This window comes from Polistes dominula, unplaced genomic scaffold (genome assembly GCF_049000335.1).
Source record: "Polistes dominula isolate Pdom_NZ unplaced genomic scaffold, Pdom_raw_medaka contig_22, whole genome shotgun sequence".
In the NCBI taxonomy this organism is placed as follows: domain Eukaryota; kingdom Metazoa; phylum Arthropoda; class Insecta; order Hymenoptera; family Vespidae; genus Polistes; species Polistes dominula.
The window spans coordinates 2,930,547-2,949,876 of NW_028300966.1; the positions used below are offsets into that span (position 1 = coordinate 2,930,547).

The window sequence follows — 19,330 nt, forward strand, 5'->3', positions numbered from 1 at the left end:
GTCACATTAAAAAGTATCATCGAAACAATAGCATTTCTGATTAAATAATATTAATTAATATACAAACATATTATTATGTATTGTAAAAAATATATCACATTAATAGCGTTTGTATAGACCAGTATATGTATATATACTAGTATTATACGAGTATATAAAAGTTTATAAAAATAAATACGATAACTCGACTATACAAAACGATATTAAAAAAATAAAAAAAAGTTCATGTGTAGTACGTGTGACTCTACAAAAGTTATTTTTAATTAATAACTTTAAAAAATGTCCGGTTTTATTCATAACAAAACGATGTACAATAAACCCTACCAAATACGCACACACACACACACATAGATACAAAGTATTATACATCGTTCAACCACTAACATAATGACAGCCACCAATACAGGAAAAAATAAAAACTAAACCTATACTAATCGTTGACATTATTACAAACTTTTCTGAACGAAATCCAATAAAATTTAATCTCAATTTTATCATTACTAACACAAGCTAAGCACGAAGCGTAAAAAAAAGTGCATTAATTAATTAGATTAATAATTAAATTAATTCTATCGATTAAAATTAACAATGAAATATATAGTTTTTCGAAAGAAGGAATTATTCATGTGATCGACAATAATTTATAAAAATAATAGCAATAAGTTTGTAAAAATGGATACTCACAATGCATTCCAATGAGGGATGAAGCTCAATTGCTTCATGGCGATACACTTCGCTTAAATCTAATAACGCGGTATAAACGAAAATAAGAAACTGCAGATGAGTTTCTTATCGCGAAACCGAAATTCGATTATACGGCAAACAACACTGACTCTAATCCGCGTTTCATTTTAATTTAATTTACGCCCAATCACTGACTCTAAAATCGATTCAAAGACTGCTTTGCACACAGTCGATTGAAACAAACAAATTTCACACTTTACTTTAATCCTGAAACGTGGTATACTTTAAATCTTCGTGGATACACTGAATCTAATACGAGAACAGTCTGTGCAACTGTTCAAAGATAAAAATATTACTTTGATCGAATAAACTCTAATACAATTACTGCTTTATTTACAGTCAATTTAATATTAAAAATTTCTAATACAATCGCTTAACCCAAATGAAGAGAAATTAACGAACGAACGTGTTTCTAATCCGTGATTTTAATTAAATTTAAATGATCAACACTCCCGAATATTATAATTTATATAAAATTTATATAAAATATATATTATTTATTAATTTAATTATTTATTTTATAGTAATCGAAACGGTATGGAATGTTTAAACTAATGTATATGCATTGAAATAATGTGAAATATAATTAGAGTGTATTAAAATATAAAAATTATTGTTAATTATTCGATAGAAATGTTAATTGTTGTTTAAAAGTACGAAATATATACTCGAAGTACCGTCATCTTCGAAATTCACCTTCAGACTAGCACATGTCTTCTATCAACTTTCGTTTTATTCAATATTGTTTATATGACTTTCCAAATTTTACGTATGTGTGAAACGGTAATAATAATCCTAATAAAGAGAATTTAAGATTATAACGTTCTATATAGAAAGACGAGCTACGTACGTGTGCCGATGAAACTTGTGTGCGTAAAATGTATGAATTTCTATGTGGAATAGAAGGCTGTCATTGGTCAGCTGTTCTTTTCTTTTCGTCAAACAAGATTTTTATGTTTTCCAAAAAGTTAAAAGCACATACACGCACATACATTTTTTTTTTGATTAGTATATCTGGCATATAGAAATACTACAGAAAGAATGAGAAAGAGTGAGATTGAATGACAAGGAGGGAGAAAGAGATAGGAAGAATAAGAAAACAATACGCTTGACATACAGGCTAATATAAATGTGTATGTATGTATATTCGCAGGTATTTCTCGAGTCAACGATAAAACGTAAACAGCCGATAACATAGGTATAATAGCCGAACGTTCGACACTCCCGAGATCCCCTCTACCAAGGTTACGTAGTAACCTATCTCGTATTCGCTTTCTATCTTTCAACGAGACAACATAAAGGAAAATGAGACATATTAAATTATCTAATAATTTTATTTCTAACGTTATCGTTTTGATTTTAATAGTTTCAAAAGTTTTTCATTGCATAGAATGATTTAAAAGCTGCTTTATTTTTTATGTTACTCTTTATTAAGTTTGCTGATACAATTACTGTTTTATTTAGACAACTTTAAAGATTTTTTAATGAATATTTTTACTAATATTAAATACTTGGTATGTAATTTAGCAAGCAAATATAGTTGTATACTTTGATAATTTTAATTATTTAATTAAATATTATCAAAAATATTCAATGGTTATAATGTGTGCCTTACCTTCAGAAATAATTTATAGGAAATATTGTAATATAATCTTTAGTATGTTTTAGCATTCAGATTTTTTATTTAATTTTATTTTATACATCGTCATCCTAAGGGTAGGATACCCATCCTGCAGTCATCAATCAAGATTAAACGTTAGTATATTTTCCTATCATACATTTCTATGATAATTTCAATGGGTTTTTATTACAATGATGATATTAATTGATCTTTTTCTTTTTCTGTTTCAGAAGATCATTGCAATCGTGCGTGTAGGCAATGAAATACTCGTGTGTTGTATCGCGTTAAAATAAAATATAAAAAAGTTGACAAGTAGATTCAGTGTTGATCGTCGCATGTTAAAGTTTCGTTTGCTCGGTTAAGAAACTCGCAAGTTTCTTTTATGCTGTTTAAACGTGTGCTCATCGTCATCTTAAGGGTAGGATACCCATCGTGCATTCATCTCTGAAGAGAGAAGGTAAATAAATTTTTATATTAAACACTTACTTTAATAATTACTTATGAATTTAGAAATGATAACGATAATTCTAATCGTTTTGTACTTTTCTCTTGTTTCAGAAGAGTGTTAGTTTTTGATTTTTTGACTGCGTGCAATGCAGTTAATAAAAATTAGAGTCAGTGTTTGTTCGAATAATTAAAGGAAAATTTAATCGCTAAGTAGAGTCAGTGACGTGGTCGCGATAAGAAACACGTAAGTTTCTTCGTCGTTTGAACCGTCCATTGGTCATCGTCATCTTAAGAGTAGGAGATCCATCGTGAATTCATCGATAAAGATTTAAAGTGAGTATATTTTTGTAATAAATAATTCCTCAAAAATTTTTATGATTTTCTGTAATAGTAATAATATTAATAGTATTGTTTTTTATTTCTAGACAGAATGGCCCATGTGAAGTGACCGGGAGTGAAATTTTTGTTCTTGCATTTGACTGCGTACAATGCAGTCTTTGAATTAGTTGTAGAATCAGTGATCGGGCGAGTAATAAGTTAAAATCCAACGCGAATTATAAAGTCTGTGTTGTTCGTCGTATAATCGAATTTCGGTTTCGCGATAAGAAACTCATCTATAGTTTCTTATTTTCGTTTATACCGCATTATTAGATTCACGCGTGGTGCATCCCCATGGTGCAATCGAGTTTCATCCTATTGAAATGCATTGTAAGTATTCATTTTTATTTACATTTTATTGAATTTTATTTTATATGATTTTGAATAATATTTCAGATAACTTACCGTTTTGTTCTATTTTATTTTACAGATATAACCATGGATTCTCTTCCTTTCAAAGATGTTGGATGAATTCTTCGATGGATCTTCGATGGATCTTCTTCAATGGCAAATCGAATAACTCTTCGATCGTCAGGCTACAATATTTGCTGCAAAATAGGAGTATTTTGGAGCCATCGCAGAACTTCTAATGCTAACTGTTCATGTTTCACATATGTGATATATGACAGTTGGTAACGAGTGAGTACAAAAATTTTAAATCCCTCCAGTGCTCAATCATGCCGAGGATGAAACTTCCTAATTGGCAGGTGTTACTGGTTGTAATTATTTTATGAAATTATTGACTATCACACATGAGTAATTTCTTCTTTTAAATAACTCATGAGAATAATATATTCTATTGTTTATTTTATTAACTCATAAAAGTTCTTTTTGTCTTATCGATTAAATTCATTTAATTAACAGTCCAATTAATTAATACATATTTTTTACGCTTTGTGCTTAGCTCGCGTTTTAATGTGGTAAAATCGAGAATAAATTTATTTATTTAATCTAACATGCATTATTTCTATGTGGTTCTATATTTGATTTTGTTTTGTCAGTAGTAATTTTAGCAAGCATAGAATAGTTTCATACTTTTGTAATTGTATTAAATCTGAACGAAATAAGGTACGAGGGTCGCGAATGGAGGGTTCTTACGCAGGGACGAAAATATTGACGGAGTTAGGTATTTGTGATAATAAATTTTCAAGTTACTAACGTCATCTAATAATATTAAAAATTCTTATAATTTCGTATAGTAAAAATAAATGATTTAAAAATGCCATGCACACCTCTGAACATTCGATAAATTTCACTACCTATACAATCTCGCGCGCGTAGAATGTTTAATATTTTATAATAAATTGTCTTACACAGATGTTTCGTGAACATAACGTCTTTTGGGAATAACAAAAGAGAATGAAAGATAAAAAAAACAAGTCTTCTTTCTACTTTGAAATCACTTCAAGATTTTACGACATACTTTCCTTCATCTGAAATATCAATGTTCCCTCGTTTCTCCCATAGCTCGTAAATCGATTCAATTGGACGTAGGTACTCGTGCGCGTTAAAAAAAAAAAAAAGAGAGAAAAAGTAGAATAAAAATAGATAACAGATAAAAAGGATAAATCGTTGAAGCGAATATTTCCAATCAAACAAATCGAATTTCCATTTCGAAAACGAAAGTGACCAATCCAGATTTTCTTCCGGGAAATCAACATCGATAAAAATCATATATATATATATATATATATATCCTTCTAACTGTTAAATTCTATCTGGTAATATTATCGCATTATCTGCAATCAGAGAATTTCTATCGGTAGCATTAATGTCATCGTCATAATCATAATCATAGTCATCATCGTCGTCATCGTTGTCATTGCCATTGGCTATGGCGATCGGTAGCAGCAACGCAAACCTTTTCGTTCTTGCTATCACGTGCCATGAGATTTACACGTTTAAACGAGCGATTAAGCTTAATTACAGAATATCGGACGATTATACACCGGTAATGCGTTTTGATAGGCTTCTACGGTGATAGCAAATTTCTCTTGAATATTTGAAACCTTTTATGTACCAGACCACTCTTCCTCTCCCTCTCTCTCACACTACTCGTTCCCAATCATCCGCTGCATTTGATATGCCATGTGTGATACGAATTTCTATATGTACATGTACGAGGATATAATAACAAATACAAACACACGTACGTGTGTGTACGTCTATGGGGTACGCTTGTAAATCGACGCAACTCCAAACGCATTATTGAATATTTCGAGTTTGGTCGCGCGATTCGAAAATAACTCGACGAATAGTCGGATGAACGAACGAACGAACGGACGAACAAACGGAAATCATCATCATCATCATCATCATTTCGTTCGAGGGAAATATTTTGAAAGAAACAAACTATATACACGATTTATATTACTACGATTAGATAGATTCAATTAATCGTTCCGCACGATTGGTACGGTCGGAATTCGATGAGATGAGTATTTTCACAATCACGAACGATCGATTCGGGAAGGATCAAAGGTAGTATCGTGCATGTTTGCACGACCGTCTGTTCTAGATAGCGTCATAATCGCGTATTTGCCGAGAGGGCTGAGATACGTGTAACTCCGAACACCTCCTGATTGGCAAACATGCATATTTTAACGTTGTCCCATACTCGCACGAGCCAGATAACGCGCGTTGTTCGTATCAATTATTCCTCGAAATTCAACGCGTCCCTTCAACCGTCCCCCCACCCCCTTGTCCTTTACCCCTCTCCCCTCTCCCTTTTCCTCTACCCTTTAATAGGAATGAGGTTTTAATTGAAATGTAATCCCAATTAAAACGAATCCGCAATCCACGACGCACAAACGCGTATAATCGCATTAGAGAAATGGAATATCCGGTCGAGTTCACTCATAGTAAATCCGTTGGAGGTGATGGTACGTTGATGTTGATGAGATGGTTGTACCGATGAAGGCTGCTTGCTAGGGGTGGTGGTGGTGGTGGTGGTGTCAGTGCCGATAGTGGACAGGATTGTTGACGTACGACAGGCTGAGCTGAGCTCCGTTTACCGTCTTCCTGTTCACGACATCTTATCGAGATTAGAGATCGGAAACTGGCAACCTCCAATCTCTCATCTCCTCTTTTTGACTGGTGTGGCTACAAGTAAACAAACTTTCCCTCAAAAGACTCACAAAGTTCGTAAACATTTAGTTCTCTCTTTGAGGAACAAGTAAAACTTCTCTTGGATATTTTGTAAGGAATAGGAAATTCTAGTTATAGATATATTTCTCTCAAGCAAATAACGTTATCATTTTGTTTGAATAAAATAAAATAAAATGTTAAAATAAAGATGTTTCTTAGATAGAATAAAATTTGAAAGATGATTTATTTTTGCGTCAATATATATATTTATTCATTTTTCTTGCCTCGTCTCTCATAATTCTACGCATTTGGAATTATACAGTCTTATTTTTTAAACATTACATCATTCTCACCCGACGACTATGTATAACACATACTCTCTCGATATCATACTTTTTATTTTTTCTTCGATCAAAGAAGAACGACGCATAGTATTATATATAATATCTCTGTGATCATCATCTGTCTCTGGTATAGTTATGATTAATCAAACTTAAAATCTCTCCTAGGACTCATTGGAGTGTTTTATTATCGAATTTCTATGAAGCGTTTTTTTTTTGTATTTAATTCACGTACAATTAATTAACTCCATACTCTTTGTTTCTTCTCCTCTCATTTGTATTTCTCTTTTTATTTAAATATTCTATCGCATTTTGCGATTCTAACACTGTGTCTTCTCTCACGTACAAAATCTTGACTTACTTTACAAATTTTACTTGTTAACATTACGAAACAATCCAAATTTTGTATATTGTCAACCATTAATATTTCAAGAGAAACAGGAAAGAGGAAGAAAAAAGAGAGAGAGAGAGAGAGAAAGAGAGAGATTGGAAAAAGAGGACGATGTATTTTCTTCGCGACAATTTTTTTTTTTTCATCATCTAAATATATCTAATTAAATTCTTCGATTTCGAAGAATAGAGAAAAAGTTATTAACATAGCCGATATACGAATATCTCGATAAATATTACAAGTGTTTGTGTTTGTGTATGTACTAATTACTTTTACTTACTATCTAATTAATCTTTCTATTCACGTAATTACTGTAAAATACTAATACCTCTTTTTATATGTATAATTTTTTACTTTCTCTTCGTCACAGGCTTCGGAACCTTGTTACCGGTTCTTTAAATCCAACCACAATTAGCACAGACAAAGGTTTCAAGCTAAATACTAGATTTTTTTTAAACGTATGATAGGTCTCATTTTCTTTTTTCTTTTTCTTTTACTCTCTCATACTCGTGTACGTGTACGTGTACAACAAAGTGTAACAATATATAGTACATACATACAAATTTTGCCTAATAATTTTTTTTCTTTCTTTTTTTTTTTTTTCATTTTTTTTAACGGCAATCTTGCGAAGGTACTTTGTTTTTCAGCGAGTCGCGCATTTACGTGCCACGTAGGACCACCTGGTTGTAATATTATCAGAGGGACATTAATTTATTCTCTTTTTTTTTTCTATATATATATATATATATATATGTATTTACGCTAAGCACCACCTACGCGTACGCACAAACACTCGTCGCGAAAATTGTCGGGCCATTTCTCTCAAACTCTCCAACGTTTAAATATTTATTACATTATTATTATCATTATTATTATTATTATTATTATTATTATTACTATTATTTATTTTGTCATGATGAAATTTTGAGCGCAAGTGGAACAAAAGAGAGAGAGAGAGAGAGAGAAAGAGAGAAGGAAAGAGAGAGAGGAAGAGAGAGAGAGAGAGAGAGACGGCTCGGTTACTCATTTGTTATCACTTTAATCGGACTATCCAATGCATTTATTTATTTATTTATTTATTTATATTTATTTATTTATTCTAATTTGCTTGGTAAACTCTTACTAAAATGTAACAATGTTTTTTGTTTTTATTTTTTGCCTCTCTTTATCGTGCAAGCGTACATCGACGTGTTACTAACAATAAGTTACGAATTACGTCTTCAACAAGTGGGACAACTAACGAGAACAGATTGTACTTTTACTACTAATAGCAATTAATAATTTTTAATAATCATTGAAAGATCATCCTCTCATTAGAACTTTGATGGATTTCTCAATAGTCGCCATTATCTTCTTACAATCATATTTCATTCGATACGTTGTGCTTTTTTATTATGTGTGGCATTGTTGTTGTTGTTGTTCGTTTTATCAAGGATTATAATATTATAAAAAACATAATCGTATTTTTTGTTTCTTTTAACTTTGCGTAGAAAAATCGCTTTCGAAAAATTCGGTGCAAAAGTATAAAAAAAAGATTGTAAAGAATTCGGAAGAAAGTAGTTTTTTGTTCCGCGTTGTGTAGACGTAAGATTGTAGGATACTTTGTCATTTTTCTTTTTCTTATTTTTTTTTTTTTTTTTTTATTTATTTTTTATTCTTATTTTTTTTTTTTATTTTAAGCGAAGAAGATACTGTAGATAAAAATGTGGGATGTTGCTTTTTTTTCTTTTTTTTCTTTTTTCATTTCCTTTCGATTAATTTAATATGCGACTAATAATAATTTCGGTGATACTTATGCGACTTATTTCTTATGCTCGGTAAATACATCATCTCTCTATTCTCTATCACAGATGAATGGGACAATTTTTTTCATTTTTTTTTTTTTTTTTTTTTTTATTATTATTATTATAGCGAATTGTGAAAATGTATTTTTATTTTGAGACGTGTTTTAAATCAAACGATTGTTTTACCTTCTTACTTTTACGTGTATGAGCATAAAGAAAAAGAAGAAGAAAAGTATTATAGATAATGAAAAGAACTGAAAAACATTTTTGCATTGTAAAAAATGTGTTCGATAATGCTAATTCAACATGGGGGATGAAGCTTCTTCTTGAAATCAGGTCGCAACATTTTGTTGACATATTATAATGATTTTTTGTAACGTTGATAAATCGTTAGGAAAAAGGAGTTTTTGCGTAACATTTGTTTGTTTTTTTTTTTCTTTTTATTTTCTTGCTAGGCGTGTGTCTTGCGCTAAGCTTGCTTATGTTTTTTTTTTTTGTTTATATATATATATATTTCTTTTGGTTATTTTTTTAATATGAAGATCCTCTTTATTAGAAACATCTAAAAATACTACCTTTTATTTTATATAAAAAGATTTCGTGAATGCATTAATATTTTTTTTTGTTTTATGTGTGTGTGTATGTATGTGTAAGCATATGTAAGAAGTGTGTGATATTTTGTTGTATTGTTTGCTTCATCTAAATATACAATCCTTTCATAATTATATGTACAATCTTTCTTTCTAATACCTTATCGTGTTAAATTCAATTATGAGACACGTGGATTTTGTTTGCAAATGTAAATATGCTATTTGTGAATTTATGCACATTTAATGTTAATTATTGTAGCTTAGCAGTTGATACATTTAACGAATCAAGCACGCGAAATAAACGTTGTTTCTTCAAATCTTCTTAACTTCAAAGTGTTTTTACCGGTGATAGGAATTCTTAATTGCCTTAAAAATCCTCCAATTGCTTAATAATTCTTATCACAAAATATTCAGGCTTTGCTCGTGATAACAATTATCAGAGTGTAAAAAAACAAAGACGATTAAAGTACGGCCCTTTTAAAAAATGTTTCATATTTCTTGATGATTTGATACGTGAAATGTTATATATATATATATAACATGTGTATGTATGTATGTGTATGTGTATATGTGTATTTATATATAATATAATGTAATATAATATAATTTAATATAATATAATATATAATATAATTTAATGTAATATAATATAATATAATATATAATATAATATGATATAATATATAATATAATTAATATAATATAATATAATATAATACTCGTATAATGTAATATAATATAATATATATTATATATGCGTATGATCAGCAAAATTGGATGGAGCCAAAGGCATTTATTAGAAAATTTGAGATTTTCGATATCCCTTATATTTTGCATGTCAATCTTACAATTAGTTCCTCCAAACTTTAGCAAATGGTAGAATTCTAAATGAATTCATTTTTAAATAAACGCAAAGCTAAAGTCGTAACTGTTGAATGATAGTAACTTCGAATTACAGGTACAAGATCAAAGATCAACCGTTCATTATCGCACCACTTAAGATAAAACCTTATTCAAGTGTACCTTTTCTACCTTCAAGTACTTCTTTCTTATAACCCCTTCATTTTACGATTTATCTATTCAAATAATTCATTCTTTTTTATTATTCTATCAACTAGCGAGAAAAACTTCGGCGTAGATCTTTTCGCTTCTTTTTTTTATCACGTAACTTAAAAATAAATTATTAGTTGATACTTTAATCTTATATAATTATATTATCTAATTCTCACGTAACAATATATATATTATATTTATATTTATATTTATATTTATATTTATATTTATATTTATATACTATCAGAAAATGAGAAGTACTTATAGAAAGGACAGCTTTAGGCGCGCTTGTCAATTTTTTAGAAAAAAAAAAAACAACAAAAACAACTTATGCGAATGTATGCGTCGAAGAGGTATATAAAACATCGCATTTGGACATTAACAACACATGATCTTTTTGTTTTATCGTGTATGTAGGCATACTCGTCATCGTTCAGCCTATGGTGTTTCTTAAAAAAAAAAAGAACTATTGCATTAACGTATATTTAAATACGTGTACCTTAAAAGCAAAGGTAAAAGTGACGAACAATGCTATCCACTACGATCTTCTCAAGGGTCCACTAGGCGAATTTTTCGGCGAATAAAGGCCTAATTTAAGACCTAACTCTTTCGGTTTCTTCGACGTATTCTTTACAGGAAACGGACTGAATTGTGCCTTTGGACTAGGCGTTGAGTTCAAATTATCTTCACCATTTTTGCTAGATCTTCCTAAATTGGCCAAACTCAAAGATGACTTTTTGTAACAACTGGAACCTCTGCTAGGTTGTTCGGTGTATTGTCCGGTAATAGTCATTTTGTCTGGAAAGTCGGGATTAGAAATAGGTCGATTTGTTTCGTCAGCAATGTTTGGTGAAAGTTTTGTGCCTAGATAATTAATGGTAGGTGTAAAGGGTTGATCGAATCGTCGATTAGGAGAAAGTGTTTGTTGATAATCACGCAAATAGGTTACCGAGTTTGATTCGTTTTCTAACATGCCTGATAAAACACCATCATATTCAAGATTTTTCTCATGAATATAATTTCTCGCAGGTGATGGTGGATCGTATTTTCGACGTAACAAATTCGAACTTTCACTCGAATAATCGAGATAAGAACTAGAAACGATATCGTGAGTTCTCGATTCTTTTCCAGCCGACTTGTTGGGAGTAACAATTTTGTTAGTATCATCGCCAAAATACATAACACTTTTATCTATATTCATTTGTTTGTTCTCAATCGGCAAACCGAATGTTGTTTCGTCGCTGAGTTTTCGTTGAGGTGACTCGTTGTCGTATCTCACGCGAAATTCCAATGATTCTTTCGTCATAATAGGACTCTTCAAATGAACGTCATAAGGAGAATTAGTACAGATCGTAAGAGATTCACGATCGTAATATTCAAAATTAGAATCTACCGTATTGTCGTAGGGACGTGGGGTATATGGATTACTTGGTACCCTTCTTGGTGATAAATTACTTTTATAATCGAAACTTTTGTAAGGATCGTATGAAGTTTTTAACGGGGAAGTATCGAACGATGACATGATTTTTGATGGATATCCAATAGGAGTGGATACGTTTGAAGCGTATGGGGATGCATTAGTAACGTAGGTAACCGCAACCGGTGACAAGGTTTTTGGAGAAATGTCCAATGGTGTGTCAGGAATCACCTGTGCCGAGGATATCTTGTCCAATTTTTCTAATTCTCTGTAAATATCTATGTCACTTTTGGGTGACAGATATCTCACGTAGGTCGATGTTGAATAAGGTAAAGTTGGTTGAGCGTATTGAGGAAATCTTTCGTTTTGAATCGATGTTTCTTGAAGAGAACCTTGCTCACTTCTCGTCTCGATAGAATCGTTTGATGATTTATAGGAAAAAACGTTAGTTGAGATGCTGGTCAAATCGAGACCTTCGGTATCGCTGATGTTTTGACTGGAGGAACCCTTTTCCAATGTAGCAACGCTCAATCTTGGCTCTTCCTCATAGTTTGCCAAAAGTTTCGACAGTTCCTCGTTAATCTTACGATCTATCAGAGCCTCTCTCGTGTCGAAATATTTGTGAGATATAATTTCATCCACGTCAAGATCTTCAATGCGTTCAGTCTCGTCGATCAACGACAACTTTGTGAGTTCCTCGTTGATTTTAGCATCAAATTCGGACACGCTTGTACCCGTCATATTGTCAAAATCATGAAAATTAATTCGCGCCAATTCCTCGTTTATCTCATGCTCATTTAATCCCATTTTCTCCAATATTGGACTGAATATCTTTGAGATTTCTTCATTAATTGGACTTATCGTTATCTCCTTTGATATTTCTTCCAAATCGGGTAAACGTTTTTTTGCTTGACACGCTAGAATCTTTTGAAGTATCGCCGAATTTTCTTGAATTATTTTCAATGCTCTGTCACTACTTCTCCTACCGTTGTTTCCCTTCTTTCTAGGTTTCACCTTAGTCCAAACACCTAATTTGGATTCTCTACCGTCGTCATCGTCCTCACGTTTGTCCACGTCGTTGTTGTCATTATCGATAGACTTGTTAAGTGAGACCGTTTTTAAAATACTATCGACACCCTCATCTATATTTATCTTTGGTCGTACAACGTAAGATTTTCTAGAATCTACGTTAGTTAAATTATAAGACGTTTGGGTTATATCAGTGACATCCAATCGATTTCTCGAAAAATTACTTGCCGAATTACTGAAATTATCTTGTCGTCTGGCCTCGAGATTCTTGAAATCCTCCCATATGTAACTGGTCTTCTTACTAAGTATAGCACTATCAGATGGTCCATCGCTAAATGCCTTTGCCTCTAAATGCTTCATGTCTTCCAATATATCACTCGATCTTTTCTTTGCGATCGACGTTGATAGTTCGTCCGTAGATGCCGAAGATTTCAAATCTGCGAACCTTCGATCCAGACTGCTGGAACTTCTTTCCATGAATTTCGTGCGATCCTTGTGCCTGCAATTAAGATTCATGAAATGTTTGTTCAATTGTTCACAAGGCAACTGTGATACCGTATCTGTCTCGGCCAACCGTTCGTCAACGTTATTCTCAATAGAATCTTCCTTATTCTCGTTTCTGTACAAAATCGAATTAGATCCGAATTCGTATAAATTCGAATCACTTTTCTCCCGATCCTTTTGCTCACGATCCCTTTCTAATACATTCAAGGACGAATTTTTCTTCAAAACTGTATTTTCCTCTCTATTTTCTATCCTCAAAGATACAGAATCCAAATGAATTCGATTACTACTCGAACATTTGTTCGAATCTTTGGAAACGGATAATCTTTGTTCGGGTGATGTGTCCGCGCTATCCGTGCTACATCTTCGTCTAGAAACACTGTACGGCGACGGAGTCTTTCGATTTGGATTTGAGATCGGATAAAACGGCGAGACGGCCGTGCTAAGATCGATGGACGTGTCAGAAATATTATCTTGACCTCGTTTGCCGTAGTTCGAAGTGTATTTTATTGAATTGGCACTTATAGGCGATCGAAGGTCCGAACTGAAGGACCTCTCGGAAGACTTCATTTTACTCGGACTGCAAGAGTCACTGGAGCAACTGCTTATGATGAGTTTTGGACTCGATTCTGATTTGTACTTGAGCGAGTCCGTACTAAATGGCGTCGAAGGACTCGACTTATCGTAGGACGATTTTTTTTCATCCAATCTTGGACTCTCTCTTGCTACGTCGGATTCGGTTGTAGATAAAAGTACCAGGGTTTTCGTATCCGAACTTATCGAGGAACTTATTGACTTGTCCGCTGAGAACTCTCGAGAGACCGATTTAACCGGTGTCCTTGGACTGATGGTCAAACTCGAACCCTTTGAATCCGGACCCATTGTTTCACCCGAACTGAATGACTTTGAACTTTCCGGCGTTCTAGGACTCTTATTCGTTTCTATATAAGATTTAACGCTTTGTGTGCTTTGTAATTTGCCGTCTAACGGGTGATCCGTATTTTTACTAACATCTAACGTCGCAACTTGGATTGTGTCATCGTTAGTATCATAAGATACTTGATTCAACGTTTTTATTTTATGATCTACGGTTATCGGTGAAATTGGAAGATGACCAACGTATGTTTTCGACGTGTAAAAACTTTGTTTAGAGAACATCGAATGAGTCGATGAAAAATCCAACGTAATATCTTTTCTCTGGGGACTCTGGGGAAAAACGTTTGTGTAAGACTTAAAAGAACTTTCGTAACTTTTATCCTTCGAATCCGGTGATTTGACTGGCGATTTGATTGGCGATTTGATCGGTGATTTGATCGGTGATTTGATCGGCGATTTGCTTGGTGATTTGATCGATGATTTGTAAGAATTCAACAACGTTTCGCAATGAAATGATTTATCTTTTGTTTCCAGTGTGTCCATATTTTTTTTTAATGAGTCTAACGATACGTCAAGGCTTGTATCATTTGAGTCCAATGATTTCAAAGATTTGTAAGAGTCTAAAGAAAACGTTTCAAAACGTTTCTCGTCTTTTTTATCTGGTGATTTTAAAGATTTATAAGAATCCAAAGATGTTTCGAATCGTTTAACGCTAATATCTGGTGACTTTAAAGATTCGTAAGAATGAACAGACTCCTCGACCCGTTGATCATTTTTATCCGTTGAATTTAACGACTTGTAAGTATCCAAAGATGTCTCGAAGGGTTTATCATTAATATCAGACGATTTCAATGATTTATAAGAATCCAAGGATAATTGAAAATCCGTCTCATTCGTGTCAACCGACAGACTACTTTTAGATTTATAAGAATCCAACGAAACTTCAAAATCAAGTTTCACCTTTTTATCCGGTGATTTCAAATCGATAGATTTATAACTATCCATAGATCTTTCAAATTTTTTATCAATCTCGTTCGGTGATCTTTCAGTCTTGTAAGAATCCAAAGATAACTGACCAAGTTTATCCTTTTTATCCGAATATTCGTTTTGCTTATCGTAACCTTTTATCATAGAGACGGTATCGTATTTAGAAACAATATCCGAATTGATGATCGTTTCCTTGGAAATGAAATCATGAACATCGTCGGATGATGAGCCAGGTACGTTCCTCCTGCTACTATCATCGTAATTACCAATCGCAATTGTTGTTGTCATCGATCTAAGATCCTTCATTATCTCCGTGTCAGCATCGTCCTTTTTGCTTTTAATAGTTTCGTTGTCTTTCTCATCCGTAATATAAATCTTTGTTTTTGACTCGTCGTAATTTAATTTGAAATAATCACGATTGTCGTACGAACCCGAATATTCATTTTCATCGTCAAGACCATTTTGACACTTAAAAGATTTAACGTGATCGACTTCTAGCAACGTTTTCACCTTTAAACTGTCGTCTTCTTTCTTGCTTTCATTTTTTAAAAACGTTTGAGGAACCATCGTATTATTGTCATCTTCAGCCGATAATCTTCTTATTTGATCGGTTATCTTAGCTATCGAAATTTCCGTTAAATCGGGACTATTTTCCTTGATGACGTCACGGGAACCAGTCGTTACGTCACGGGATAAAGAACGAACGGGCGAATTCCCTGAAGTCGAAGACCCCTCGACTTTCCCGCCCTTTTCTTCTTCCCCTACCCCCTCTTCCTCTCCCGCCATGACGTAATAATTGTCTGAAGCTGACGTCAGTTCTTCGCTGTCTACGTCACTGAATCGATCAGGTTCGTCGCATAATTCCGTCGACGTGCTATCGCTGTCACTGTCTACGGTCCCGCCGCTTTTTGGTGACGTTTGCTCATCCGTCGTCGTCATCGTCGTCGTCATCGTTGTTGTCGTCGTCTCCTCCGGTGATTGTATCGACTTCTCCTTGCATTCCGTAGCCTCTATGATGAATCAAAAAGACCGTCGATAAGGCAGCTATCCAACGATAAGAGTTCATGATCATTCGATGATAAAGTATTGTGCAAACAAAATGTTGACGTTAAGAAATCAAACGAGATTGATAGAAAATAACGAAGTCATGCGTGGCAAGAAAAAATTGGAAATAAAATCAATTTCAAGTCAAAATGGGTGAAAAATTTGTTTGGGGTTTTGGGAGTGGTGGTCTAAGAAAAACAAATTATCATGGGGTAACTCCTACGACAACGACGATGACGACGATCGGTAAGAAAGAATTCTACTTTCGCGTGATTATGTTTTTTTGTTTGTCATAAGTGTAGAAATAAAAACAAGAAGAAATAAATAAATAATAAAAAGTGAAAAATCGAAAGTTAATAAAATAGATAGAAATGATTACTCATACCGGCAGCTGCCTCAGCAAATTTGTGTTTCTGCCTTTTCGTGTCTTTCCAATGCAACGTGACAACTTGTTGTTGCCTTTCCTTTTTACTTTGAGCTCGTGGACTGTGAAGAACGACGGGCCTCGTCTTGGAAGGGGTCGTACCAGAAGACAAACCTAGCGAACGATTTTTTCCACTGACTAGGGCATTCTTACCGACTAACAGGTGATTCATTGCCTGAGAAGTGGGAGGAGGTACCATCGATTGTCTCGCACACGCGGCTATATCAAAGAAAAATACTTTTAATTTATTTTATTCGATTTAATTGTAAGCTTTTTGTAAAAACATCGCAGAAAGCATTAACTTAAAAAAATTCAAATAAAATCGTATTTTTTGTTTGTTTGTTTCAATTTCCATTAAATAACATGTCAATTATTCGTGATATTCGTTTTTTTTTTCAAGTACAAATAACGAATTTTTTTTATAAATATTAAATTTATTTAAATTTGATTAGTATTTGAAGTTTAATTTCTTTTCGCGAGTTTCACATTCAAATCTATATGCATAATTTCGTATATATAAATTTAAATTTCGTGTTTCGTTACCAAATAATTAATCGACCCGATTGGACCCGATTATCTACGGAATTTCGTTTGTTCTTTGACAATTGGTAATTACCGGATAGTATAATATGAGCTTGCCGTTGTCGTTCTCGAAGCTTAGCATACTGTTGTTTCAACGTACTGATGTCCAAAGCTAGACGTTCTCGATCACTGCCAGGAGCCATCGCTTGTATCGCTCCCATCGTTGAGGAAATGTGTTCTATGGTAAAAAAATATTTCCATGTAAAGTTATTTTAATCAAGAACAGTTTAACATAGGACACAACCTTATTTTTGAAAGAATTTTTAATCCTTAGAGATAGAACTAGCTAAAATAATATTTAATAATAATTATTAATTGTTCAAATTACCACTCAAAAGTTCACCTTTCTTCAATTTTTGTGCCATACTAAACATAGCAGCAGCAACGGCTAATCTTTCATCTTCTTCGGTATCGCTATCTTCATCGTCACTTAATTTTCTAGCCCACGGTGTAATATTATACCTATGTTTTTCTCTTAGCCCTGTCACACCATGCAATGGTCCCAAACTGACGATGTTCTATAAAATAATTGTCTTGTGACACATATTTATTAAGAACAAAACAAAAAGATTTAAATTAAAATTAAACATATTCAATCTAATAGATGAACAATTTGTTTCAAGTATGAAACACGAGTTATATCATTTTCTCGTAGCTGACCTTTATAAGATTATTCGTATCCGTAAATTCCAACATTTCTCTCGTGAGAACCCCCATGATACTGTAAAACTCGTCTGCTGACGTCACGGTCATAATTCGACTGAAAGAAAAGTATGATTAACGATCAGATATCAAATCTTTCAAGATCATGTTCGGACTAAACGTACTCGGAAAGACTTTCCCAAATGGCCAGAGCCGTTCTTAAAAGTACTTGGTCACCCTCCAGAAATATGAGATCCCAGACACGTAGTACTGCATCTTGTGGTAAACAATGACAAAATAATGTAAGGAACCATTGCATGGTGAATACGTTCGTAAGAGGTGGCTCGTAGCTGCTACCTGTAAAAAACATATCTGAGTTTAAATATTAATACGTTCAAAATTAAAATTAACCCTTATCGGCACGTCTTCAATGACAACGATATTTTGGCGTTTTGCTCATGTGTCACATAAAAATGAAAATCAATCACTAAACATTGCACTAAAACCAAAATCAGCTAAATACAATCTAAGGAGAATCGTATTTAAAAAAACGATGACGACCGATAAGGGTTAAATCTAAATCTCGTATTTGGTAATTAATGATCAACCTGTTGCTTTGTCTTTAGCGTCGCTTTGCAATACTTCAAGATGTTTGGATAATTTAGGCATTCTCGAACGAAGAAGATCCCGAAAAACGGCCATGTCGACGGAAAGACCGCGAAGATTGTCAGCAAAGTAACCCTCAGGTAGTACACCTTCTATTAGATAAATCATCACCTTCACGGCCGATGATTCTGCACGATCCATGACTTGTAAAACCAGTGCCGCCAATACGTTCAATCCTTGACAATAACCGACCGACTTGTTCCATCGTGCGAAACCGAGCAAAACTCTACGTAGGACAGCTTGATTGTCACGTCCAGCTGCACCGCAAAACAAACTGCATCCTGTTCTATGAAGATCCTGAATGGAGATAAATTATTCCAATTATTTTCTTCCGCTTATCACGATCGAAATCTAACTGATATTCGATCTCCTGCATATCTTTCTTTTTGCAATCTACTTTGTGAAAATAAAAATTCATTCTTGTTCAATTATCTTGGTGATATTTTTTTTTTGATGATGATATTCGAAATAAAACGAAATAAAGAAAATGAAAATGTACTTTCCGTCGCATTACCTTTACAATTTGTATACCAAGCTCCTCGTCGTCAGGATTACTCCACTCATTAAAGCAGACCTTTTCAGCCTGCTTCCAATCTACACCTCTTTGCTCCAGATGACGTTCCGCCAGTGTAAGCCAAAGCTGTGAAAAATACGTCGTAAAAAAAAAGTATACTCCTAGTATACATCTTCTTATTTGTTTTTATCGAAATGAAAAATTTTAAA

At 33.2% G+C, this 19,330-nt stretch overlaps 1 protein-coding gene and 1 long non-coding RNA gene across 5 annotated transcripts in view; one reads left to right on the forward strand and one right to left on the reverse strand.

Annotated features, from left to right (window-relative positions):
- On the forward strand, window positions 1–7,864 carry LOC149032451 (uncharacterized). The gene is made up of 5 exons (XR_016176734.1): window positions 1–2,499; window positions 2,596–2,822; window positions 2,924–3,145; window positions 3,238–3,520; window positions 3,621–7,864. It is a non-coding gene; the product is annotated as an uncharacterized LOC149032451 (long non-coding RNA).
- Window positions 7,750–19,330, reverse strand: part of LOC107071700 (uncharacterized) — a 20,539-nt gene continuing 8,958 nt past the window's right edge. For 2 of the 4 annotated variants that reach the window (XM_015330908.2, XM_089173059.1), the window contains 8 exons: window positions 19,122–19,247; window positions 18,550–18,904; window positions 18,127–18,298; window positions 17,960–18,059; window positions 17,628–17,817; window positions 17,334–17,477; window positions 16,679–16,936; window positions 7,750–16,259 (listed from right to left, as the gene is read on the reverse strand). In XM_015330908.2, coding sequence (XP_015186394.2) covers window positions 10,975–16,259; window positions 16,679–16,936; window positions 17,334–17,477; window positions 17,628–17,817; window positions 17,960–18,059; window positions 18,127–18,298; window positions 18,550–18,904; window positions 19,122–19,247 — 6,630 coding nt within the window. In that variant the 3' untranslated portion in view covers window positions 7,750–10,974. Of the gene's footprint in view, window positions 16,260–16,678; window positions 16,937–17,333; window positions 17,478–17,627; window positions 17,818–17,959; window positions 18,060–18,126; window positions 18,314–18,549; window positions 18,905–19,121; window positions 19,248–19,330 lie in introns of all 4 variants that reach the window. The other 2 variants (XM_015330906.2, XM_015330909.2) reach the window with 1 other exon arrangement.